This window comes from Molossus molossus, unplaced genomic scaffold (assembly GCF_014108415.1).
Source record: "Molossus molossus isolate mMolMol1 unplaced genomic scaffold, mMolMol1.p scaffold_m16_p_15, whole genome shotgun sequence".
NCBI classification, from domain to species: domain Eukaryota; kingdom Metazoa; phylum Chordata; class Mammalia; order Chiroptera; family Molossidae; genus Molossus; species Molossus molossus.
In genome coordinates this window covers 74,279,114-74,302,165 of record NW_023425350.1, presented here as the reverse complement: position 1 = coordinate 74,302,165, position 23,052 = coordinate 74,279,114, and the positions used below count along the sequence as shown (strand labels likewise).

Sequence of the window (23,052 nt, the reverse complement as noted above, 5' to 3'; positions counted from 1 at the left end):
AAAAAAATTTTTTAATGGCAGAAAGTATTGTCTAAAGATATCAAAAACTAACATTTGAGTCCTGGCCGGTTTGGCTCAGCAGTTAGAGCATCGGCCTGAGGTCCGGAGAGACCCGGGTTCAGTTCCCACTAAGGGCATGTACGTCGGTTGCAGTTTGTCCCCAGCCCTGGTTGGTCGTGTGGGTGGCAGCCACTCGATGTGTCCCTTTCACGTCAATGTTTCTCCCCCCACCCCCCATCTGTACAAAAAATGGAAAAATGTCCTCGGGTGAGGATTAAAAAAAAACAAACTAACATTTGAATACACGTGTAAAGTGTCGAACAACTCTATTAAGCACGTGAATGCCCATTTTATAGCTAGAAAAGTCCATAATTAAATAATTTGTCCCAAGGACACATACACCTAGTAAATGATAAACTGATATGTGAAGAAAAGTCACCCATCTGCAAAGCCTTGACCTTGTCTATTTACCAGGCACAGGATCCCAGGCAGAGACCAGCCAGGTAGAAAAACAGGTGCTCAGCCAATTAGGTCCCAGAACTGTGGCCAGAGAAGGGTGACAACCCCAGGCCTCTTCCTGCAAAAGGGACAAAGGGCTGAGTGCTTTGGCCAATTTCTTACTGGTCTGCCATACTGGGCACATCTAATGCACTTTCACCCAGGGGTGTGTGCCAGTGACAACAAAGGAGGAGAATCCACAAACAAATGTCACTGGCTTGACTGGGTGGTCTAAAAACTGGCCCTAGTGACTTTCAACTGTGCTTATACATGCAAAAGCCTGGTTTGGTTTGTGCTTAATGTGTTTGGGGGGGGGGGGGTAAAATCTGCATTACTAGTCTGTATTATTATTCACTTTGTGCACTGACTTCTGGCTTAAATAGTATCAAGAAATACTGTATTAAACAACTACTTTAGAATTCCATCAACACTTACTTAGGTGTATGAGGAAGATGAGAGTCGAATACAACAGAAAGATAGCTGTGGAAGGGAAAGTGAAAATCACTCAGAGCTACTGTACTATATTACTCTATCAATATTAAGTACACATAACCCTTCCCAAAGAATTGTGGGTAAAGGACAGGGAGAAAATCACGGGTCTACAACACTGTCATTTGTCAAAGAGCACTGAAACTACTGACATGTGGGAGTTGACACTGCTGAAGGCCTGATACAGAGTGACCAGCTGCTCTACGTGATAAAAAGTGACAAAGCACTCAAGAAGGTAACTGATAAGTGAGAGAGGGGAAGATACTATTATATGATTTCAAGAGGAAAAAATATTGAAATATAAGGTAGACTGACACCTGCCTAAAATTACATTTGTAGCAACTTGAGAAGTTTCTATAGATTGCCAGGTAATAACAGGCTGCAATTTCCAAATCAAAATTTTGTGACGTAATCCATAAAAATTAATGTCAGAATTGTATCTAAAATGAAAATAAACTACTTCCACATATTATGTATATAGACAAGCTATATTTTTTAAAAGTGTCGCTTTACAGAGTTTCATTGTTTCTAATAACATTTTTAATGTGTATAGGTTTAGAAGAATATCCTTAATAGATCATTTTTCTTCACTCTAGAAAGAAAAAGAAACAACAGTCTGAGGCAAAGAAGGATCTATCTGTGGCAAGCAAAAAACTTCCATCACTTCCTAGATGTCTACGTCCTAATCTCAGGAACCTGTAAATATGTTAGCTCCTGTGGCAAAAGGGAATTATGGTTGCAGATGGACTTAAGGTTGTAATCAGTTGAGTATAAGAGATTACTCTGGATTATCTGGTTGGCCCCACTATCCTTAAAAGTGAAGGACGGAAGCTGAAAAAGGAAGACCCGAGAGATGGCAGTGTAAGAACTTGGCCAGATGTTGCTGGCTTTGAAGATGGAGGAAGGGGCCACAAGTCAAGGAATGTGAGAGGCCTCCAGAAGCTTGAAAAATCAAGTAAGCACATTTTCTTCTAGAGCCTCCAGAAAGGACATAGCCCTTCCAACACCTTGATTGATTGATTGATTGATTCCTCACCCGAGGACATTTTTCCATATTTTGTTCAGATAGAGTCGGAGGAAGAGAGAGAGAAACATCGATGTGAAAGGGACTCATCGAGTGGTTGCCACCCACACGACCCAACCAGGGCCAGGGACAAACTGCAACCAAGGTAAGCGCCCTTAGCGGTAACCGAACCCGGGTCTCTCTGGACTGCAGGCCGACGCTCTAACAGCTGAGCCAAACCGGCCAGGGCCCAACACCTTGATTTATATCATGGAGTCCATTTCAGACTTCTGATCTCCAGAACTATAAGGCAGTAAATCAGTATTGTTTTAAGCCAATAAGCTTGTGGTTATTTGTTACAGCAGCAATAGGAACTAATGAACCATCTATCTGATATTAATAACCAAAACTGTTCTGTAATAAGAAGTCTGGAAATATGTAATACCTGAAAATAACAACACTGGCTACAATGAATAACTTACAGATGTCTAGACTTCTGCTCCTGGGTATAATGGAGTAACAGGGACAATATGTGCACTCCCACCTGAAACAACCAATCACTCAGACAAAATAAATGCAATTGATCATTTTCAGACCCTAAATATCAGTCAATGAAGGACAACATTCCCTAAGAAATAGGAAACAAACAAAGTGAGTTCTATGATTGTCTCAGTTTACTGACTTGAGAGTTACTTGGATGCAGTGCAGGGAAGAGAAACTGCGATGGAATCTGGTGGACTCTCTGAATTGATGAGACAGAGCTGAGACTCCAGAGGAAAGCAAGACAATGAGAGTTCATAGAACAAAATACCAGAAAGAGAGAGCTGCACAGACAACCCTGGAGAAATACAGAGGGTCCCCATCAGGTACTGAACAGCACACATGACTAACTACCTAAGGCTGGGAAAAAAATAATCCAAAAAGATTAGAAGAACAGTGCCTGGTGTTCACATAGAACCTGTTCCAACCATTCAAACTGGGATTTTGGATAGAGTATTCAGACGGTCTTGCCTCAGCTGTGGGGAATAATTAGTCCTAGAATGAGCACTGCTCTATACTCACCTGACAAATCTTAAAAGCAAGACCTCAAAATGTTTAAACTGTTTCCAAGTAACTTAACAGCATCTTAGAACAGAGCTCAATAATACATACTTTTTTCTTTATTGATTTTAAACAGGAAGAAAAAGGGAGAGAGAGATAGAAACACTGATGACAAAGAACATTGATTGGCCGCCTCCTGCATGCCCCCTACTAGAGATCGGGCCCACAACCTGGGCATGTGCCCTCACCAGAAATCGAACCAGTGACCTCCTGGTGCATGGTTTGACATTCAACCACTGAGCCACACTGGCCAGGGCTCAATAATATTTTTGGAATATACAGCACCTAACAGAGTAAAAATTCACAATGTCTGGCATCCAATTAAAGACTACCAAGCATACAAAAACATACGTTTCCGTAAGTTTTTCCGACTGTGTATGAGGAAAACCAGTTGAAACCAACCTAGAATTGGCACAGATGTTAAAATTAGCTGACAAGACAATAAAAAGATAGCCCTGGCCGGTTTGGCTCAGCGGTTAGAGCGTTGGCCTGTGGTCCGGAGAGACCCGGGTTCGGTTCCCGCTAAGGGCATGTACCTCGGTTGCAGTTCGTCCCCGGCCCTGGTTGGTCGTGCGGGTGGCAGCCACTAGATGTGTCCCTTTCACATCGATGTTTCTCTCTCTTCTCTCTCTCCCTCCCACTCTATCTGAACAAAAAATGGAAAAATGTCCTCGGGTGAGGATAAAAAACAAAAACAAAAACAAAAAAAAGATATAACCATGTTCCATATGTTCAAAAAGTTAAATGAGAAATGAAAGATATAAAAAAGACTGAAATCATACTACTAGAAAAGAAAACCACAATCACTAAGAAGAAAAACACCCTGAATGGGATTAATAGATTAGACACTGCAAAAGAAAAGATTAAGAACTTGAAGGCAAAGCAAAAGAACCCATCTACAGTCGTCCTTCGCCACTTTGTGCTTCGACCGTCGTGGCTTCACTCTGTCACTATAGAGTGAAGCCGCAACGGTCGAAGCACAAAGTGGCGGGGGACGACTGTGTATAATAAAGAATCCTACTTGCCCTGGCCGATTTGGCTCAGCGGTTAGAGTGTCGGCCTGTGGCCCAGAGAGACCCGGGTTCAGTTCCCGCTAAGGGCATGTACCTTGGTTGCAGTTCGTCCCCAGCCCTGGTTGGTCGTGCGGGTGGCAGCCACTCAATGTGTCCCTTTCATGTCGATGTTTCTCTCTCTCTCTCTCTCTCTCCCTCTCACTCTATCTGAACAAAAATGGAAAAATGTCGAGTAAGGATAAAAAAAATAAAAAAAAAGAATCCTACTTAACCGACATTCATTTATCGCCATAGAGTCTGGAACTGATTAACCGCAATAAATGAGGGCCGACTGTATAATGAAATGCACAGAAAAAGTGCAAAAAGTAAATAGTACAGTGAGCTGTGACAGCAACTGCAAGTTGCCTAATACATGGATAATTGGAGCCCCCAAATTGTAGTTGGGCAGAGAACAACTGGAAAATTATTTAAAATAATAATAGCTGAAAATTTCCCAAACTTAATTAAAACTATAAATCCACAGATCCAAGAAATTCAATACATCTTAAGTATAAGAAAAATGATGAAAAGATAAAAAGACTATACTAAGAGACATCAAATCAAATTGCTCAAAACAAGTGACAAACAGAAAATCTTAAAAGCATCAAGAGAAAAAAGATATGTTACCTACAGAAAACAAAGATAAAGATGACATCAAATTTCTCATGGGAAACAATGCAAGGGAGAAGACAGTGAAGATGAACATCTCTAAAGTATTAAAAGAAATTTAAAACATGTCAATCTGCCCTGGCCGGTTTGGCTCAGCGGTTAGAACGTCAGCCTGCTGTCCAGAGAGACCAGGGTCCAGTTCCCGCTAAGGGCAAGTACCTCGGTTGCTGTTTGTCCCTGGCCCTGGTTGGTCGTGTGGGTGGCAGCCACTCGATGTGTTCCTTTCATGTCAATGTTTCTCTCTCTCTCTCTCTTCCTCTCTCTCCCTCCCACTCTATCTGAACATAAAATGGAAAAATGTCCTCGGATGAGGATTTAAAAAAAATGTCAATCTATAATTCTATACCCAACAAAAATATCTTTTAAAAAATAAAGGCAAAATAAAGACAACTTCAGAAATATAAAAGCTGAAAGAATTTATTCTTGGCAGATACACACAACAAAAACATTAAAGGAAATCCAAGCAAAAGAAAATACTAGGTAGAAATATGGATATACAAAATAATGAAAATCAGCAGAAATGGAAACTACATGTTAATGATATAAACAGCACACACACACACACACACACACACACAGTTAATCTCTTTAAAATATTTGAAATAAATCATGATGTATTGTGGGGTACAAAACATATGTATGTAATCACAGTGGTCTTTCTAAGAGGGAGGCAAGTGATAAGAGGGACAGAAGGCAATTGTGACAAACAACAAAGTAGTTGAAATAAAACAAGACAGTGGAGCGAGGAAAGGAATGCAGTAGGCCTCAAAGCCCATAAAAGCAAGAAAGCAGATCCTCCCCTGAAACCTGTTGAAGGCACACAGATCTGCCAACCAGTTTGGGTCTTAACTGTCGTGTGTTCAGATGTTCTAAAGACACTTTCGTTGTTTATTTTCTGAATTTAGAATTCATTTAGAATTTGATTTTAGAATTTTGCCTTCAAAACTATAAAAGAATGTGTGTTGTTTTAAGCCACTGAAGTAGTAGTACCTGACTACAGCAGCAACAGGAAATTAATATAGGGTCCAAAGACTAAATTGGGGGTCGATCACATAGGCACCCTCTGCCCAGCACATTCCAGATTCCCAGAAGGAAAGCAGGTGATTAGCCTAAGCTGCATGTACTTTATGGAATTTCTATCCTATTACACTTATCTGTCTATTTACACATAATACCTTACTTTTTCAATTATATAATGGCTTAAGAGTATGTTTTAAGTTGCTTGTGCTAGTCACATCTCATAACTTTTCTTCTTCAGCCTTTCCCCAACATTCCTACATCTTTATTTTCCTGTATGAACCTTGACATCAATTTTTCTAACTCTAAAAAGTTTTGATGGTATTTTTAAATTGCATTGTGTTAAATTAATGTTAACTTAGGAAGAACTGACATCTTTATAATGCTGAATTCTCCTATCCATGTACAAGGAATGTCTTTTCACTACTCAAATCTTCTCTGCCTTCAAGAATATTTAAAAGTTTTCCTCAGATGCTACACATTTCTTGTTAAATTTATTCTTAAAACTACATTTTTGTTATTGCTAAAACTTTTGATAGCTTTTGACAATGTCTAAAGTATCTTAAAAAAACTTTTAAAAGAGTTTTGAGTTAAAAAAACAAAACAAAACAAAACACCCACAATGTATAAACATAAACACATCAACCAGAGGGAGCAAACGTATGAAAGTGTGAGAGAGTAGTCCCTTAGCAGCTAGCAGCCTTCATCTGGTAGTGGCATCAATGGACAGGTTTTCTAGATGGGACAGAGACATGGATTAATTCACCAAGAGAGTTGTGGTCCTGATTTAAGATAATTACTGCTGCGTCCTGGCCGGTTTGGCTCAGCTGTTAGAACGTTGGCCCACGGACCAGAGAGTCCCAGGGTCGGTTCCCATTAAGGGCATGTACCTCAGTTGCAGTTTGTCCCCAGGTTGAGGTTGAGGTTGAGGTGGGGGGGGGGGGGCGCAACCACTCAATGCGTCTCTCTCACCTCGATGTTTCTCTCTCCCTCTCTCCCTCCCACTCTATTTGAAGATAAATGTGGGGGGGGAAATGTCCTCGAGTGAGGATAAAAAAAAAAAAAAAGATAATTACTGCTGCAATTCAAATGGCCTAAATTAATAACTTAAAGTAAAAGAGTGTAAGATATTTCATCTGGAAAACGTCACACCTATCCCTAATAATTCTTAAAGCTAAAACTCTTAATTATACAAGAAATTTCCTATCATCAAGAATATTTCATTTCAACCAACTACATACTACAATCACACATCACAATGAAACACTTAAGGTATTATCCTATAAAGACTAAAAAAAGATAAGATTACCCCACTATTTAACACTGTTCTAAAATTCTAGCCAATGCAATAACACATATAAACATACATATTAAATAATTAAGTTGTCATTCAATCATTTTACACCTACAAAAAAAGTAATTTCACCCTGGCTGGTTTGGCTCAACGGTTAGAACATCAGCCAGCAGATCAGAGTCACGGGTTTGATTCTGGTCAAGGGCATGTACCTCAGTTGCAGTTCAGTCCTGGTCAGGGCCGTGTGGTATGCAACCAATCAATGTGTCTCTCTCACATCAATGTCTCTCTCTCTCTCCCACCCTCCCTCTCATTCTATCTGAAGATAAATGGAAAAATATCCTTGGATGAGGATTAAAAAAATAAAATAAAAAAACAAAAATGGTGATTTCCTGCAATTCAACTGTCTGTACAGTTGGGTGTGCGTGTGTATAAGGAAAACAAAAACATTATAAGGATGTCAACAAGTTCCAAATCTGTAGTATTTTAGTGCAATTCTAATGGAAAAGCAAATAGGAATTTTAAATTTTCTTCAAAAATAAACATAGGGAATAAAAACAAGATAGACAAAAATGCTCATTTGTATGCGCAGGAAGAATTGTTATATATTATAGTATCTCATTATACTAGAGATTAAAAGTGTGTTATATACTGTCAAAAACAAGCCACAAAGGAATTGTAGGCAAAAACAGGCTAATCTGGGGGGTGAGGAAGGAAGACTGTTGCCCATTTGGCTAATGTGAGGATTAAATGAGATAAGGCATGCAAAGCAATTAGCACAGTGTTCAATAGATACAAAGACAGTACTTGGTAAACATTAGCCATCACAATCAAGTAATTATAGATGTTATCAATACTATAGGCAGTAATTGTGTATATAATATATTCCTGAAATGGCCAAAAAAAAAAAAATCAAACTTAGATAAATATCATTTTAGAAATACTTTTTATTTTGATTCATCTTTAATTACTTATGGTTCACTGCTTTTCCTACCAAGACAGAACTTAATGTGCTAAACCCCCTTAAAATGGTAGGAACAGGAAGAACATGACACAGTTCTTAACCTCCAGAAACTCATGGTCCTATCTAAGTACAAGGAAACCCAGATGCAGTTGGAAAAGGTCCGATAATATTCAGAAATTATTTTCTATTTACAAGAATCTATAGGATTCCAATAAAAATTAGATCTAAACTGCTTCTTCCCTCTTATGCTTTCTCTCTTCAGCACAATTTTCAGTAACCCATTTTCTCCTTCAGCTACAACCCAAAAGCAGCTCCCAGTAAGGTAAACCTTTAAATACAAAATAACTCCCCTACATGGGAAACTTAGCGACTGCTGCACTGGCTCTGAAAACAAGAAATTTCTTGGTATTGCTAACCACTACTTCATACCCTCCCCCCACGCATTTCCAAATCAAGAACCAATACTTCAGATGAGCCCAAGTCACCAATTCAGAGAAGCATTATTTATTTATTTTTTTAAATTTTTATCCTCACCCGAGGACATTTTTCCATTTTTGTTTTAGATAGAGTGGGAAGGAGAGAGAGGAAGAGAGACAGAGAGAAACATCTACATGAAAGCAACACATCGAGTGGCGGCTGCCTCCCGCACAACCCCAACCGGGGCCGGGGACAAACTGCAACTGAGGTATGTGCCCTTAGCGGGAACCGAACCTGGGTCTCTCTAGACCATGGACCGACGCTCTAACCACTGAGCAAAACTGGCCAGGGCCAGAGAAGCATTTTTTAAAGTGGCCCAATTTGAAAAATCAAACTCTCTTATATGCTGCTCTACCAAATAACTTTTAGAATGACAAACTGAAGCCGTATCTCAAAGCTCTTTATACACAGTTAAGTTTTGAAGAGCACCTTTGTACCATAAATAATTTTACAGAAACTCTTCTGCATCCAATTTAACCATTCCCAAAAAAGAAAATCCCCTTGCAGGACATTTAATCCTGTCCAAAATGTCCACAAGACACATGGTGGTCCACACCAAAGTCCTCTAAACAAAAACCCAAGTAGGGCCCTTGTCATACTATGGAATGCAAGCTGCTAATTAATTTGTATCAGATTTGTCATAGGCTATTCTCAACCCATACTGCTAAGACAGTTTTACTACCATATGCTTTAATCAAATTCTAATACTATATATAGAAAAAAAATTAGTTAAGAACCAAAGTTATATTGTCATTTCATTTTGCAGCCACAACTGATTTAGAAAATAGTCATAAATTGTTAGAACTTAATAGGTTTTAAATTACATTTCATTGTATGGGCAAACAATCTTAAGAAACTACTTTACATAGAATTTTTAGTTTCAAATAGAGTATGCTTCTCTTGTTAAAAACCACATGTTCTCCTGGCCAATGTTGCTCAGTTGGTTGGAATGTCGTTCTGTACACCAAAAGGTTGTGGGTTCAATTCCTAGCCAGAGCACATATCCAGGTTGCAGGTTGCCAATTGGGGTGAGTATAAAAGGCAACCAATCAATGTTTCTTTCTCTCTCCTTCTCCTCCTCCTCTCTCTCCCCTTCTCTCTTAAAAAACAAACAGAACAAAACAACTACATGTTCATAATTCTTAGCCATACAATGATTGAAATCATTTGTTAAAAAATGCAGATCTGATTTATAACAGCATCAAAAAGAATAAAATATCCAGGAAAATATAATAGCCAAGAAGGTGAAAGACTTATACATTGAAAACTAAAATCACTGCTGAAAGAAATTAAAGAAGACACAAATAAATGGAAAGATATCCCATATTCATGGACTGGAAGACTTACTATTAAGATGTCCATACTACCCAAAACAATCTACAGGTTCAATGCAATCCCTATCAAAACCACAACAACATTGCCCTGACCAGTGTGGGTCAGTGGTTAGAGTGTCGGCCCACAAACAGAAGGGTCAAGGGCACCTACCTGGGTTGCAGGTTCAATCCCCCGCCCCTGTCAGGGCATGTGCAGGAAGCAATCAATCAATGTATCTCTCTCAGATTGATGTTTCTCCCTCTTTCCCTCTCTTCCTCCTTCCCTTCCACTCTAAATATCCTCAGGTGAGGATTAACCAAAAACAAAACAAAACAAAACAAAACAAACAATGACAGCATTTTTGCATAAATAGAAAAATCCATGAAATCTCAAAGAACCCCAAAAAGCTGAAACAATCTTTTTTTTTTTTTTTTATCCTCACCCGAGGACATTTTTCCATTTTTGTACAGATAGAGTGGGAGGGAGAGAGAGGAAGAGAGAGAGAGGGAAACATCGATGTGAAAGGGACACATCGAGTGGCTGCCACCCGCACGACCAACCAGGGCCGGGGACAAACCGCAACCGAGGTACGTGCCCTTAGCGGCAACCGAACCCGGGTCTCTCCGGACCGCAGGCGGACGCTCTAACCGCTGAGCCAAACCAGCCAGGGCTGAAACAATCTTGAGAGAACAAAGTTTGAGGTCTCACACTTCCTGATTTCAATACATACAACAAAGCTATAGTAATCAAAACGTGTGGCACTGGAATAGAGACAAATAGATCAATGGAATAGAATAGAGAACCCAGAAATAAACTGTCATATAAATGGTCACATGATCTTCAAACAAGGGTTACAAGGCAGGGGAAAAAATGCAAAAGAATGATTTTGGAGCCTTATCTTACATTCCATATAAAAATTAACTCAAAACAGAGTAAAAAGCAAATGTAAGACCTAAAACTATAAAACTCCTAGAAGAAAGGGGAAAAGATTCATGACTTTAGATCTGACGATGTTTTCTTGAATGACCTCAAAAGCACAGGCAACAAAAACAAAAAATAGACAAACGAGACCACATCAGACTTAAAAACTGCTCTGCATCAAAGGATACAATCAACAGAGTAAAAAGGCAACTTACAGAATGGGAGAAAATATTTGCAAGTCACTTCTCTGATAAGGGGTTAATATCTAAAATATATAAAGAACTCCTATAACTCAACAACAAAATAACCTAATTTAAAAAATGGGCAAAGGACTTGAATAGAAATGAGCAAAGCTCAATATCACAATTATCAAAGAAGTGTAAATCAAAACCACAATGAGATTATCAACTTACATCCACTAGGATGGCCACTATAAAAACTATTTTAAAAACACTATAAAAAATAAGTGTTGGCAAGGATGTGCAAAAACTGAACCTTTGTGCACTGTTAGAGAAACTGTAAACTGAACCTTTTGCACTGTTAGTGGTGCAGCTGCTATGGAAAATGGTATGGCAGTTGCTCAAAAACTTAAAAATAGAACTACCATCTGATCCAGCAATCCCATTTTGGATATCTAATTAATGAATTAAAATAATTAAGGCAGGATCTCAAAGAGACATTTGCACACCCATGTTCATATCAGTATTATTCTCAATAGCCAAGAAGTGAAAACAACCCAAATGTCCACTGATAGATAAATGAACAAACAAAATAAAAAAATGCTACATACATACAAGAGCAGCCTTAAAAGAGGAGGAAAATCCTGTTACATATTGCAACATGATGAACCTTGAGGACATTATACTTAGTGAAATAAACCAAACACAAAAAGAAAATCCTACATCATTCCACTTATGTAGGTATCTAAAGTAGCCATACTAATAAAAACAGAAAGTAAAATGGAAGTTGCAAGAGGCTGGGGGACCGGAGAGAAAAATGGGGAGTTACTGTTTAATGGGCACAGAGCTTAAATTATACAAAATTAAAAAGTTCTGGAGACCTGCTGCACAGCTATCTGAGTATACTTAACACTATGCAACTGTACACTTAAAAATGGTTAAAATTATAAATTTTATGTTATGTGTTTTTACAATCATATAGAAATAACCAAACAAATAGAGCAGATTTGACACTCTATCATGACAGACCATGTAAAGGACCTCTTAGACTTTAGCATTTTTCTCACCTTTGCCCTAAGTTGATATATACAACAAAATAAATCAAGCAGAGTTACGGCTTTTTAAAAATCTTTCTAAACCAATCACACAAGAATGAAAGAAAAACTGATCTAGTACTACAGATGAAACTAATTACCACTTAATCTAGCAATTTTCAACCTTTTTTATCTCATGGCACACATAATTACGAAAATTCTGTGGTATACCAAAAAATGTATTTTTTGCCTATCCAACAAAAAAAATAGGTATAATTTTGATTCATTCACACAGGACAGCTATTGTTGTGTCGGCTCTTGTCCTATTTAAATTTGACAATCTAAAAATGCCTTCATTAAGAAAAAACAAAGCACCAGAAATGCAATTCTAGAGCTCATGGGCCTCTCAGGAAAGTCCTTAACAGATTTTGAGAAGCTGATGCCACTATCAGCCTTCAGAAATATCTCCAATTCCTTTTAATCCATGGCGCTTCTGAGAATATTCCACATGTCTAAACTAATCTGCCACGCCAACCTAGAATTAAGAAGTATTCACAGAATGCAATATAGTCTAATCTAACTTAGGCAATGTACCAGGTATCTAAATCATCAATATCAAGTCTGTTCCCTGGTTTATCCATTCATGGGGTTCCTCGGTTTCCTTTTAAGAATGTGCATGATCCAGACTGGCCTGTGATCATTACAACAGTTAACAAGTTGACAGGAAGTAATCTGGATGCTCACAGCTGGTATACAACAAAATCTACTACCTTAAGTACTCATTCAGGATTAGACAGCTTGATTGAGGAACAGATGGCTTGGAATGGAATCCTGGCTCAACTACCTACCAGCTCTGTTACCTTGGGAATACAAGCACACCTCATTTTATTCATACATGTTTGGTTTTCTACAAATTGAAGACAAGACACTCCACTAGCAAAAAGATAACTCACTTAATTGTGGTGGTCTGGAACCCACCTGCAGTATCTCTGAGGTGTGCCTGTATTACTTCATTTCTCTGTGCCTGTTTCATGATTTATAAACTGGGGTTTTATGAGAATCTGAAATCTTAAAATCCTAAAGTTAAAAAAGTAATGATTTAGGTAGTGTTTACTACTCATTTTAGTTACAAGAGAAAGCAACACGAAGGAAGAAAAATGTGATATTACCCTATGTCCAATTATTGCAAAATTCCTACTCACATCTACACCTGAGTTCAGAGTTTTACATGAACTCATGAACCTCAACTGAGGTCTTGGATTCGACAAGGGGAGAATAAGGTCATTTTAGGCAAAACTTCATTTAAAACTTAATGGCTGCAATGCATAAACTACAGATGTTAACAGAAGTTCTGCCCTACAGAAATTCCAATCTGGGCAAAGAATGATACCCATAAAATAATTTAAGTAGCTAAATAAGGCAGTACACGATAAGCTCAAAATGAATGATAGATGCGTAACAAAGATGATGCAAAGCCAGAGGGGACTGTAGGACTGAAGAGCAAGTTGGGAGGTGAGAGCCCACTGCAGTGCCCCAGGCTGGAGGCTGTGGAAGAGTTGGCCATGAGAGTTAATAGACATTGATGCTGCCTGGTAAAGAGTCAAAAATGAGACCAATGTAACAGAGAGAATAATCATGGCATTAATTAAAACTGGGAAACTGGGGGTAGTACAAGATAATTCTGTGCTGGACATGTGCAATGTGTTGGTGGCTAGACATGCACATGAAGGAAGATATCCAGCGGGCAGCTAGAGAACAGGGACTCTCAACTAGAGCAGGATGATAACCAAGAAATACAAAGTCACAGAAACTGAGAGAGAAAAGTTCCAAGAAGCAGCTATCAACAGTGCCTGATGCTGCCTACAACAGATAGCAAGGGAAAAATCAGCCATAGAAAACAGGCCTCTTGGCAGTCTGGAAAAGACAATCAGAAAGCTTAAGCCACATGCAGATGAAGAGAAATTTCTAAAGTATCAAGCACCAGCAATAATTTAATTTTCCCCAACAGTAATTTGGCTTATTACTACTCAGGATAATAACAAAATAGGTGATCTTACATCTACTCCCCAAAGCAGATCGATTTGGCAGGTGTCTCAGTCCTACAAGGGCTACAACAAGGAGGAAATGTCATTAACAGAAGAAAGAGAAGACAAGACACCCTTTCCAATTACAGGATTCCAAGACTCCTGGCATTAGTGAACAGCTTTAAGCAATATTAATTCTACTTACTAGGCCTTAAATTAGAGTAGCCACTCTACCCCCATACAAAAAATTAAAACACCTCGCTCTTAAGAAAAACCCCTTTTTAAACTATTTTGTTATATAAAGTAATTATTTGATTAGAAGGAAGTAAATACTACTCCTAATTAATTCTACATCCTAAGACAAATTACCTAATCAAATTAGGTTTTTATTTCTTTCTTTTGGCCTTTAATCCTAATGCTTTGTTCATATGCTTTATAGATAGAACATTTTTGTATCTTCCTTATGTACATCTGTCACATACACAGATTAAAACAAAACTGAAATATAAATTGTCACTGACAGAACAATCATACTCCTGAAAATTTATCCAAATTTTATATACTAGACACATAAAATGACCTTTTTATTTATAATAAATTAAAAGGCTGGTGTGGCTCAGTTGGTTGGAGTGTCATCATGTGCACTAAAAGGTGGCAGGTTCTCCCTGGCCAGTGTGGCTTAATTGGTTGGGTGTCATCTGGTGCACTGAAAGTTGCAGGTTCTATTTCCAGCCAGGGGACATGCCCAGGTTTCCGGTTGGATTTCCAGTAGGGGGTGTGCAGGAGGCAGCCCGTTGATGTCTCGCTTTCACATCAATGTTTCTCTCTCTCCCCTGTCCCTCGAAAAATCAATAAAAATATATTTTTTAAAAAGGCGGCAAGTTCCATTCCCAGTCAGGGCACATACCCAAGTTGCAAGTTCAATCCCTGGTAGGGGTGCATGCAGGTGGCAACCAAGTGATGTCTCTCTCTCTCTTTTAAACCAATCAATCAATAACAACTTAAAAATAAATTAAAAGACAACCATGTCTTCCATAAACCCATTTCAGAAGTACAAAATAGTCACAGGATGTAAAGTACAGCATAGGAAATATAGTCAATAATATTGTAATAACTAAGTATGGTGCCAACTGGGTACCTGAAATATTGGGGGACAGTTATGTTTGTCTAACCATTGTTGTATACATCTGCACTAAATATAAAGTAATACTGAATGTCAACTGTAACTGAAAAATAAAACTTTTTTTTTTTTTAAAGAGTACAGAGGTCAGGAGACAGGGGAACGACAATTTTTGCCATAAAGCAAACAGGCCAAACTTTGGCAGGAGTTATAAGTCTAGCATGCAGGGGTCAGAGATACATTGACTGGTTGCCTCCTCCATGACCCCACTGGGGCCAGGGATCCAACAGGCAAACTAGGTACATGCCCTTGACCAAGAATTGAATCTGAGACCCTTTGGTTTGTGGGCCAATGCTCTAACCACTGAACCAAACCAGCCAGGACAACAAAATGCTTTTTAAAAAAAAAAAAACACCTCTCATTTGCTGGTCATAAAGGGCTGATTGGTAAATCAAAATACTACTAAGAATTACACATTTAGTATATACAAATATACATTTTCACTACACACACACCCCTCTATTTTCATGATTCTTAACATCTAGATCTTAGCTTCAAGAAAAATCTTGACACTAATCCAGAATAAACAAGTCATTTGTAGTAATTATAGTAACTTTTACCTCTGGTAACTCGTACAAAGTCTTTACAAACTGTAGAGTACAACCAAACATTCTCTAAGTCCTTTTTCTCCAGACTATTGATAACACAGCCCCATAGATCAGTAAAGACGGATGTTAAGAAATAGTTGTATTAAGACATACAGGATGTTAAGACAAGGAATGGCTCATACTTCTGACTTTAGAAAATTAACATCTAATCCAAATATGAAAAACTGCATTAAGTAATCTAGCTACCTCTGCTGATTTTCTTCAGGACACAATGAGTATTAATTTTTAAGATTTTTTTGGAGTGAAATTCTACTGCAATGAAGGAAAACTATACAAACTTACAAAATACCCGGAGAACCACTGTTATAATTATAGGTAAATCTTAACTTTGAAAAAAAAAAAAAAGATTATATTACTAAAATAAGCACAAAAAATCCCTAAAGTGTCAATGGACAAACAGATCTCAGCTACCGTTAGAAAGCTGCCCAGATCTGCTAAAAAAAAACAAAACTCAACATCATCCTTTCCTTTTGGAGCAAATACTGCGTTTGTGCCCCATCAGATGTCAAACGCGTAGTATCACAATCGGGTGGAAAAAAATCTATCTTATTTCTCCTACTTAAACTAAAATATTACTAGAATTTGATCGGCAGGAAGGTTGAAAGCAAAGGCCATTTTTGGAACTACATTCTGGAATATTTGATGACCAAACCCATTCATGATGGGCAGAGGCCTATGTTCTATATTGGTATAACTACCATCAATATCTTAAACAGCTCATTTGTACACTCAAATTGTTCACAAAGACACAACATGGCCAGAAAAGATGTCTGACCACTGGCTGATTCAACCACATCTTTTCATACTTTACATCCTGGCAGGCCCTTACAGTTAAGGGAATTAGAGAAGTGCACTAAAATCTATAAACTATACAAATGGGAAATTAGCAAATACAATTTAGGCTGATATTTCTCAAACAAGGGATTTATTTCCTTAACTATACACAAAGAATTAGTGTATAAAATGGCTCTTGAAAAAATAAGCAGCAGGATAATACAAACTTAATGTTTTACTAGACTTAATCATTCTTTTATTTCCCTGTGCTAATAGTGACCCATGAAGACAGTCATTCACCCAAACAAATGTTAAATGTCTCCTCTGTGCCTGGCACTGTGCAAGGTAAGCAAAAGTACAGAAAAGCAAAGACGCAATAACTGCCAAGGACAACTTTAAACTCAAGGAGAGAAACCCATTACATTATCGTACTATTTTAGGTTTACTGGACACCAACTACATGCCAGACTGTGCTGGGCACCATGAACACACAAGAACAATCAATTCACTACAGGTCGGTAACCAATGACGAATTACGACAACCACAGACCTGACTGGTCCTAAAGCAGCAATATTTTATTCTGGAAATAAGTTTGCATCTGTCCGTTAATCCTTGCTATACATGGCAATTCTCTGAATTTTCCACCTATGTTAACCTAGACTAAGGTTGCTTAGACAGTGAAGTGAGGAAATGTAACGTTTGAAAAAAAATAAAGATACAGTCAACCAGTCAACCGAAGCACATTTGCACTTTAACATTATTTTGCATTTGCTGGTGGTTTCAATAACAATAAAAAGCAAGTAACTGGTCATAAAGTGGAACATCAAATTTTCTTGCTGTGGCAGTTCAATCTGAAACAAAAGCTAAGCTAACAAGTTTTGCATAGCTTTTTAAAAACCATTCACTTTTAGTGATTCCTTCAGGAAGGCTCTGTGACTCATTTCCCTAGGCTCAAAAACAGGTAGTATTGACAATTACAGATGTGGTCTTCTAGGTGACAAGATAATGCTTAACCTTGTAAAAGTACTGGTTTACACTCATACAATACTAATGAGAGTTTTTTAAATAGGGGCCAGCCCTTGCCTGTGAATTATAGATAAAGGTTTGCAAACTAGAAACTTGACATTTGTTTTTAAAGTCTTTCGTAATGAAGATGATGACACCCAATCACGTATCTTTAAATAAAAAATGTAAAAAGACTTTCCATAGTTTACCAGAACGCTAAATAAAATTGTATTACATATACACAGAGAGAACTGTTAGCGAAACGTCCGTCAACACTGCAAAGCGATACCGAGAAACAAGATTCCTCCCCTAGAACTGTTTGAAAATTTCAAAGTAAAACGCTGTAAGTTGTGTTTTGAAGCCTTTCCATAAGTCTCGCTATTTACTACACTTTAAAGTGAGCTCTGTTTCCACGCCGTTATTAAAACCTCAACCAAGAAAAAATAAAGGGTCCTAAAATTTACCTATTAACTGCAATCAAGTCTAAAAATACCCCTTCCCTCCGCCCCGGCCAGTAGGCCAAGTGTCAAGAATATCCGAGAAGTCAGGAAGTTTTGAAATGGCACTGACAGGAGACAAGGGGAAGGACAAGAGGAAAGGAATCACGGACAAGAGCAACGCGGTGCAGCCAACGCCACGAGCCGGCACTCGGACTGCAAGTTCGCGGCTCCGGACGGGGCTCGACCCGGCAACTTCGGCCGGACGTAGCCCCGCGCCCCGGCCATGCCTCCGGGTCGCAGCCCGACAGCAGCCTCCGCGAGGACGCGGTGACAGCGCGGGGCTAGGGAGACGCCGGCCGGTGACACCCACCTTCCTTCTCGGCCCGCGCCGCGGCCACGACGAGGGTCATTACCAGGTGCAGCGCTCCCAGGAGGCCGGCGGCCGCGCTCCGCGGGCCCCCGCCGCGGCCGGCCGCGGGCTCCAGACCGGCCCCGGCGGACGTGAAAGCGGCGGCGGCTCCTGCTGCTCCTCCGGCCCGCTTCCCCATCCCTGCCGGCCGGGGGCCGCCGCGCTCGAAGTCTGGCGCGGCCCTTCTCGGCGAGGCGGCGGCGCGGGAGCCGTGGTCCGGGCTCGGGCAGCGGCGCCGGGGACAGGAACGGCTCCGGGCCCAGGGCTCGGGCTCGGGGTGTGGGTCTGGGTCCGTGTGTGCGTGTGGGCGAGAGTGTCAGTCACGGCCGCGGCCTCGGCATCGCCAGTGAGGAGTCGAAGCGGAGAGGCCGCGAGTCAACCACGGCGGGCGGCCATACTGGAAACGGGCAGGGACCACGGGCTCCGGGCGTTGGCCAGCGAGGGGCGGGGCGCAGCCCTAGGCACCGCCCACGCCGCGCCGTCACCTGGGGGTCCGCCGGCCAGCTGTCCGCCCCGGACACGGTGGGCCCGAACTGCCCGGCCGACTCTCGGAGGCCCACAGCTCCACCGGCCAGGCGGAGTGGGGACAGCACAACGCCAACCCGTCACGCTGCCCGCAGGTAGGAGGAAGGAGGCGGACCCGGCCGCCAGGACTTATGACGGCAGCGCACGCTTCGCGGAGGCAGTGACGGCGATCACGTGGAGACGGGAGGCCTGCGGCGCAGCCGCCGTAGAGTGGGGGCGGGGCGCCGGGGGAGGCCCGGCAGCTGCTCTGCCGCTGGGACCGGCGCCCGCGTCTTTGGCACTGCAGTGCTTGCGCCTTCCAGGGGATTGAGTGCGCCTGCCGACCTCGAGGCGCAGCGCAAAGAATCCAGTCCAGTGACTCCGCGGGGTCGCACCTCCGCCTTTCAGCGGCTTGGGGAATACCCCGGGCCCGCTTCAGAGTCTGGTGGCGCTTCCTGGAGGACGGGGAGTTCGGTTCATCTTTGTATCCTCCAGCCACAGTGTATCCAGGAGCGCTTACTGGAGCCCTCTTGCCCTTGGATTGTGCCCACTTTGCTCTGTGTGTATATAAAGCATTAGTGACCCTGGAAGAAGAGGGCAGATTGTTTAGAAAAGAGTCCAGGGGTCCTACTGGCTTACTCCGTCTTGAAATGATTCTTAAGATGCTTAATTCACATTTTTCCTTCAAGGCCTAAATCAAACGCCATCTCCTGTAGTCTTCCTCATTCGTGCCTCTTAGATACCCTTTCCACCTTAGGTTGAGGTTCTTGGTGCGCGTGGCTCTTCTCTCCAAAACTTAATTTAAGCTCCTGAGGGAGTCCCTCTTTACTCATTCTAGTAACTGTCCCAAACTCCTAACTTAGTAACTATTTTAGTAACTTCCCTTAACTCCAGAGCCATTTATTTATGCTTAGAAGTATTTGTTGAGTTGAATCGCTGTAGTTTTAAGGCTAAGTCCACCCCAATACATTTTAGAATAAACTGCATAGGAAAATAAGATTTCAGAAAGACAAAAGGACCTCCAAGTGCTACTCTAGGCAAGCCCTTAAATTTATTTTATTTATAATTATAAATCAATTTATTTTTAGTGGCCTTACCCTAATAATTTCGAAAAGCAATTTTACTTCTCTGAATATTAGTGTTAAAATTGAGTAATCAGTTCTTGTTCTTCATATAATGAAATTAGAATAATCATTATCTCTAAGTTGACTTTTCCATATTTGTATAATCTAAGGCAACAGAAGCAAGAAAGCTGCCTAAGGCTGCTAAGTAACTTAGTGCCTGAGCTGGGTCCAAGCTTACCTGCCAGTCTGCCATACCCAGCAGCCATTACCCATGTTCAGGGCAGACAAGCCTCTCCAACCATGAAATACTCTTAAACAGAAATAACTCTTAAACAAGCTCTCTTGAACAGAAATAAACCACATCCTCTGATTAGCTCCAGTTTCACAAGCCCCATGGGAAATAACCTGAATGTGTGTATAATCGGAGTTTAGATACATACAGACCTGTTTGAAGAGAGGCTGATTTCCCATGAAGTTAATGAAGCTGAATCTTTAGGGCCCCTCTCTTGCACAAGTTTCTTAGAAGGCCCTACACCTAATTGTATATTTATAAGCTTGTATTCTTGTTCTTAAAGGGGCCCGCTCAGTAGTTTTGTAAGCATTTAGGGCCTATACCTGAACCTCCCCTGTGCCTGATGAACAGTGGGAGCCAGAGGGATGATGATAAAGTTCATTCCCAGAAAATCAGGACAATGACGCTGCCAGGAGAATAATGCCAAAAGGACTCTTACTAGACATTGGTAAATTGTGTGTTGGACAACACCTGGAGTTGAGCCACTGTCACCCCTTCATTCCCTCTTCCCCAACACACATGTGCCTTGGGGAAGAGAAAGCTGTGAGTTAAAACTAAAATAACTAGTACCAAGGGCCCTCATGAAGTTCTGATTAGCTTTGGAACCCTCCTTCTCCCCTTTTGGGAATTAGAGAGACCTGGGCATTTAGCACGTGGAGGCAGACTATTTAGCTGGCAAAATCAGGGAAAATGCCAAACCAGTGGTTCTCATTGTCATCCCCAGACCACAGCATCAGCATCACCTGGAAACTTGTTAGCAATACAAATCGGCAAGCCGCATCCCAGGTCTGTGGAATGGAAAACTCTGAGTTAGGTCCAGCAGTCTTAAAGAGCCTCTGTGATTCTGATACACACTCAAGTTTTAAGACTGTTGTACTAAATTGGTATATGCCAGGAATTACAAGCTGTTGGGACTCCTCATCTTCTGCTCACTTTGTTCTCTACCCAGATTAGTAAACTACTATTGAAAGCAGAGTTAAAGGGGACTCAAATGAATTTGGGCTTAAACCCCAGCCCTGCCCTTGTTAGCTATCTATATGATGCTAGGCATATTTCTCAACTTTTCTGGCCTCATTTTTTTATCTGTAAAATGACATCTAATAAGTTTGGGAAGATTAAACAAGATATGTTGGTAAACATAGAACAGTGTTGGCATGTAGTAGGAAATTTTTGTAAAAAGTAGCCATTATTGAGTATCTACCTTTTTCAAAACACCATATTAGGCATAGTTGAGACTTGCAAAGATCCTCATTCCACAGAATATTTGAAGAGGCTTATAAGACTACTTTCATTATAATAAATATATATATGAATTAAAATTTGGGAGCAGGAGGGGAAAATATTGTTGGAGTCCCCAGGGCTCTATCTCACTGGCTCCCTAGGTGAATGTGTATGGTCTCCTGGTATTCAACACCATCTTATACTCTTTCAAGTCCCAACTTTATTTCACCAGCCAACCAGTCTCTCACTGTCCCCACTCAGGCATCTAATAGACATCTTAAACTCCCATGAACTCGCAATCTTTTCCTGGAACCTGCTCCACCCACGGCTTTTCCTATTTCCAGGGCAACTCCAACCATCCAGTTGCACCAGCCAAAAACCTAGGAGCCATTCTTTTTTTTTTTTTATCCTCATCCGAGGACATTTTTCCTTTTTTGTTCTGGTAGAGTGGGAGGGAGAGACAGGAACAGAGAGAGAGAGAGAGAGAGAGAAACATCGATGCGAAAGGGACACATCGAGTGGCTGCCATCCGCACGACCAACCAGGGCCGGGGACAAACTGCAACCGAGGTTCGCGCCCTTAGCGGGAACTGAACCTGGGCCTCTCGGGACCACAGGTCGACGCTCTAACCGCTGAGCCAAACTGGCCAGGGCCTAGGAGCCATTCTTTATTCATCTCCAGATATATCCAGAATCTAACTGCTCCTCTGTTGTACATGCTGGAAGGAGCCCCACCACCTTCCACCTGGATTTCTATAAGTGCTTCCTAACAGCTTTCCCTGTTTCTAACTGTAACAGGAAATTTTTCCACTTAAAACACTTGCCTAGAAGAAATAAAAATGCAATGAATGTTATGTTATACCTCAACTGGTTAAAAACAAACTAAAGCTGATGAAGGATTATGAACTTTCAGTGACCCCCTAGGCCAGACCCTTGTTAGACCAAACTGGAGACTAATTTCTGTCCAGTGAACAGAGGACTTGTTTTACCCAAACATATCCAGACTTCTAGTTTTCAATCCTTGATTAGCATAACCATTATGAACCGCCTTTCCTCTTTCTAGCATTAAAAGCCTGACTTGGCCCTGGCCTGTTTTCTCAGTGGTTAGAACGTCGGCCCTCAAACCAGAGGGTCTCGGGTTCAATTCCCAGGCAAGGGCATGAACCTGGGTTGCAGCTTCGATTCCCACTCCTTTGTCAGGGCCATGCAGGAAACAACCAATTGATGTGTCTCTCTCACATCAATGTTTCTTTCTTCCTTCTTTCCTTCTCCTCTATGTAAAAATCAATGGGAAAATATTCTCAGGTGAGGATTAACAAAATAAATAAATAACCTTGACTTGGAAAAGGACAAAAACCACATGATTTCACTTATATGTAGGATATAAAATAGAAAGCAACAAACAAACTCATGGACATAGACAGCAGAGAGGAAAGAAGGCAAGGAGAGGATGAAGAAAGTCAAATAGACATACAGTTATGGAGGGAGACTACATTTTGGGTGGTGAGCACATAACACA

The 23,052-nt window shown here is 40.7% G+C and overlaps 1 protein-coding gene across 1 annotated transcript in view; it reads right to left on the bottom strand.

Annotated features, from left to right (window-relative positions):
* The window catches only part of TMEM131 (transmembrane protein 131), a 266,720-nt gene extending 247,845 nt beyond the window's left edge, over window positions 1–18,875 (bottom strand). Inside the window, exon 1 of the mRNA XM_036262183.1 lies at window positions 18,415–18,875. Coding sequence (XP_036118076.1) covers window positions 18,415–18,592 — 178 coding nt within the window. The 5' untranslated portion in view covers window positions 18,593–18,875. The remainder of the gene's footprint in view (window positions 1–18,414) is intronic.
* Window positions 18,876–23,052: the final 4,177 nt, after the last annotated feature.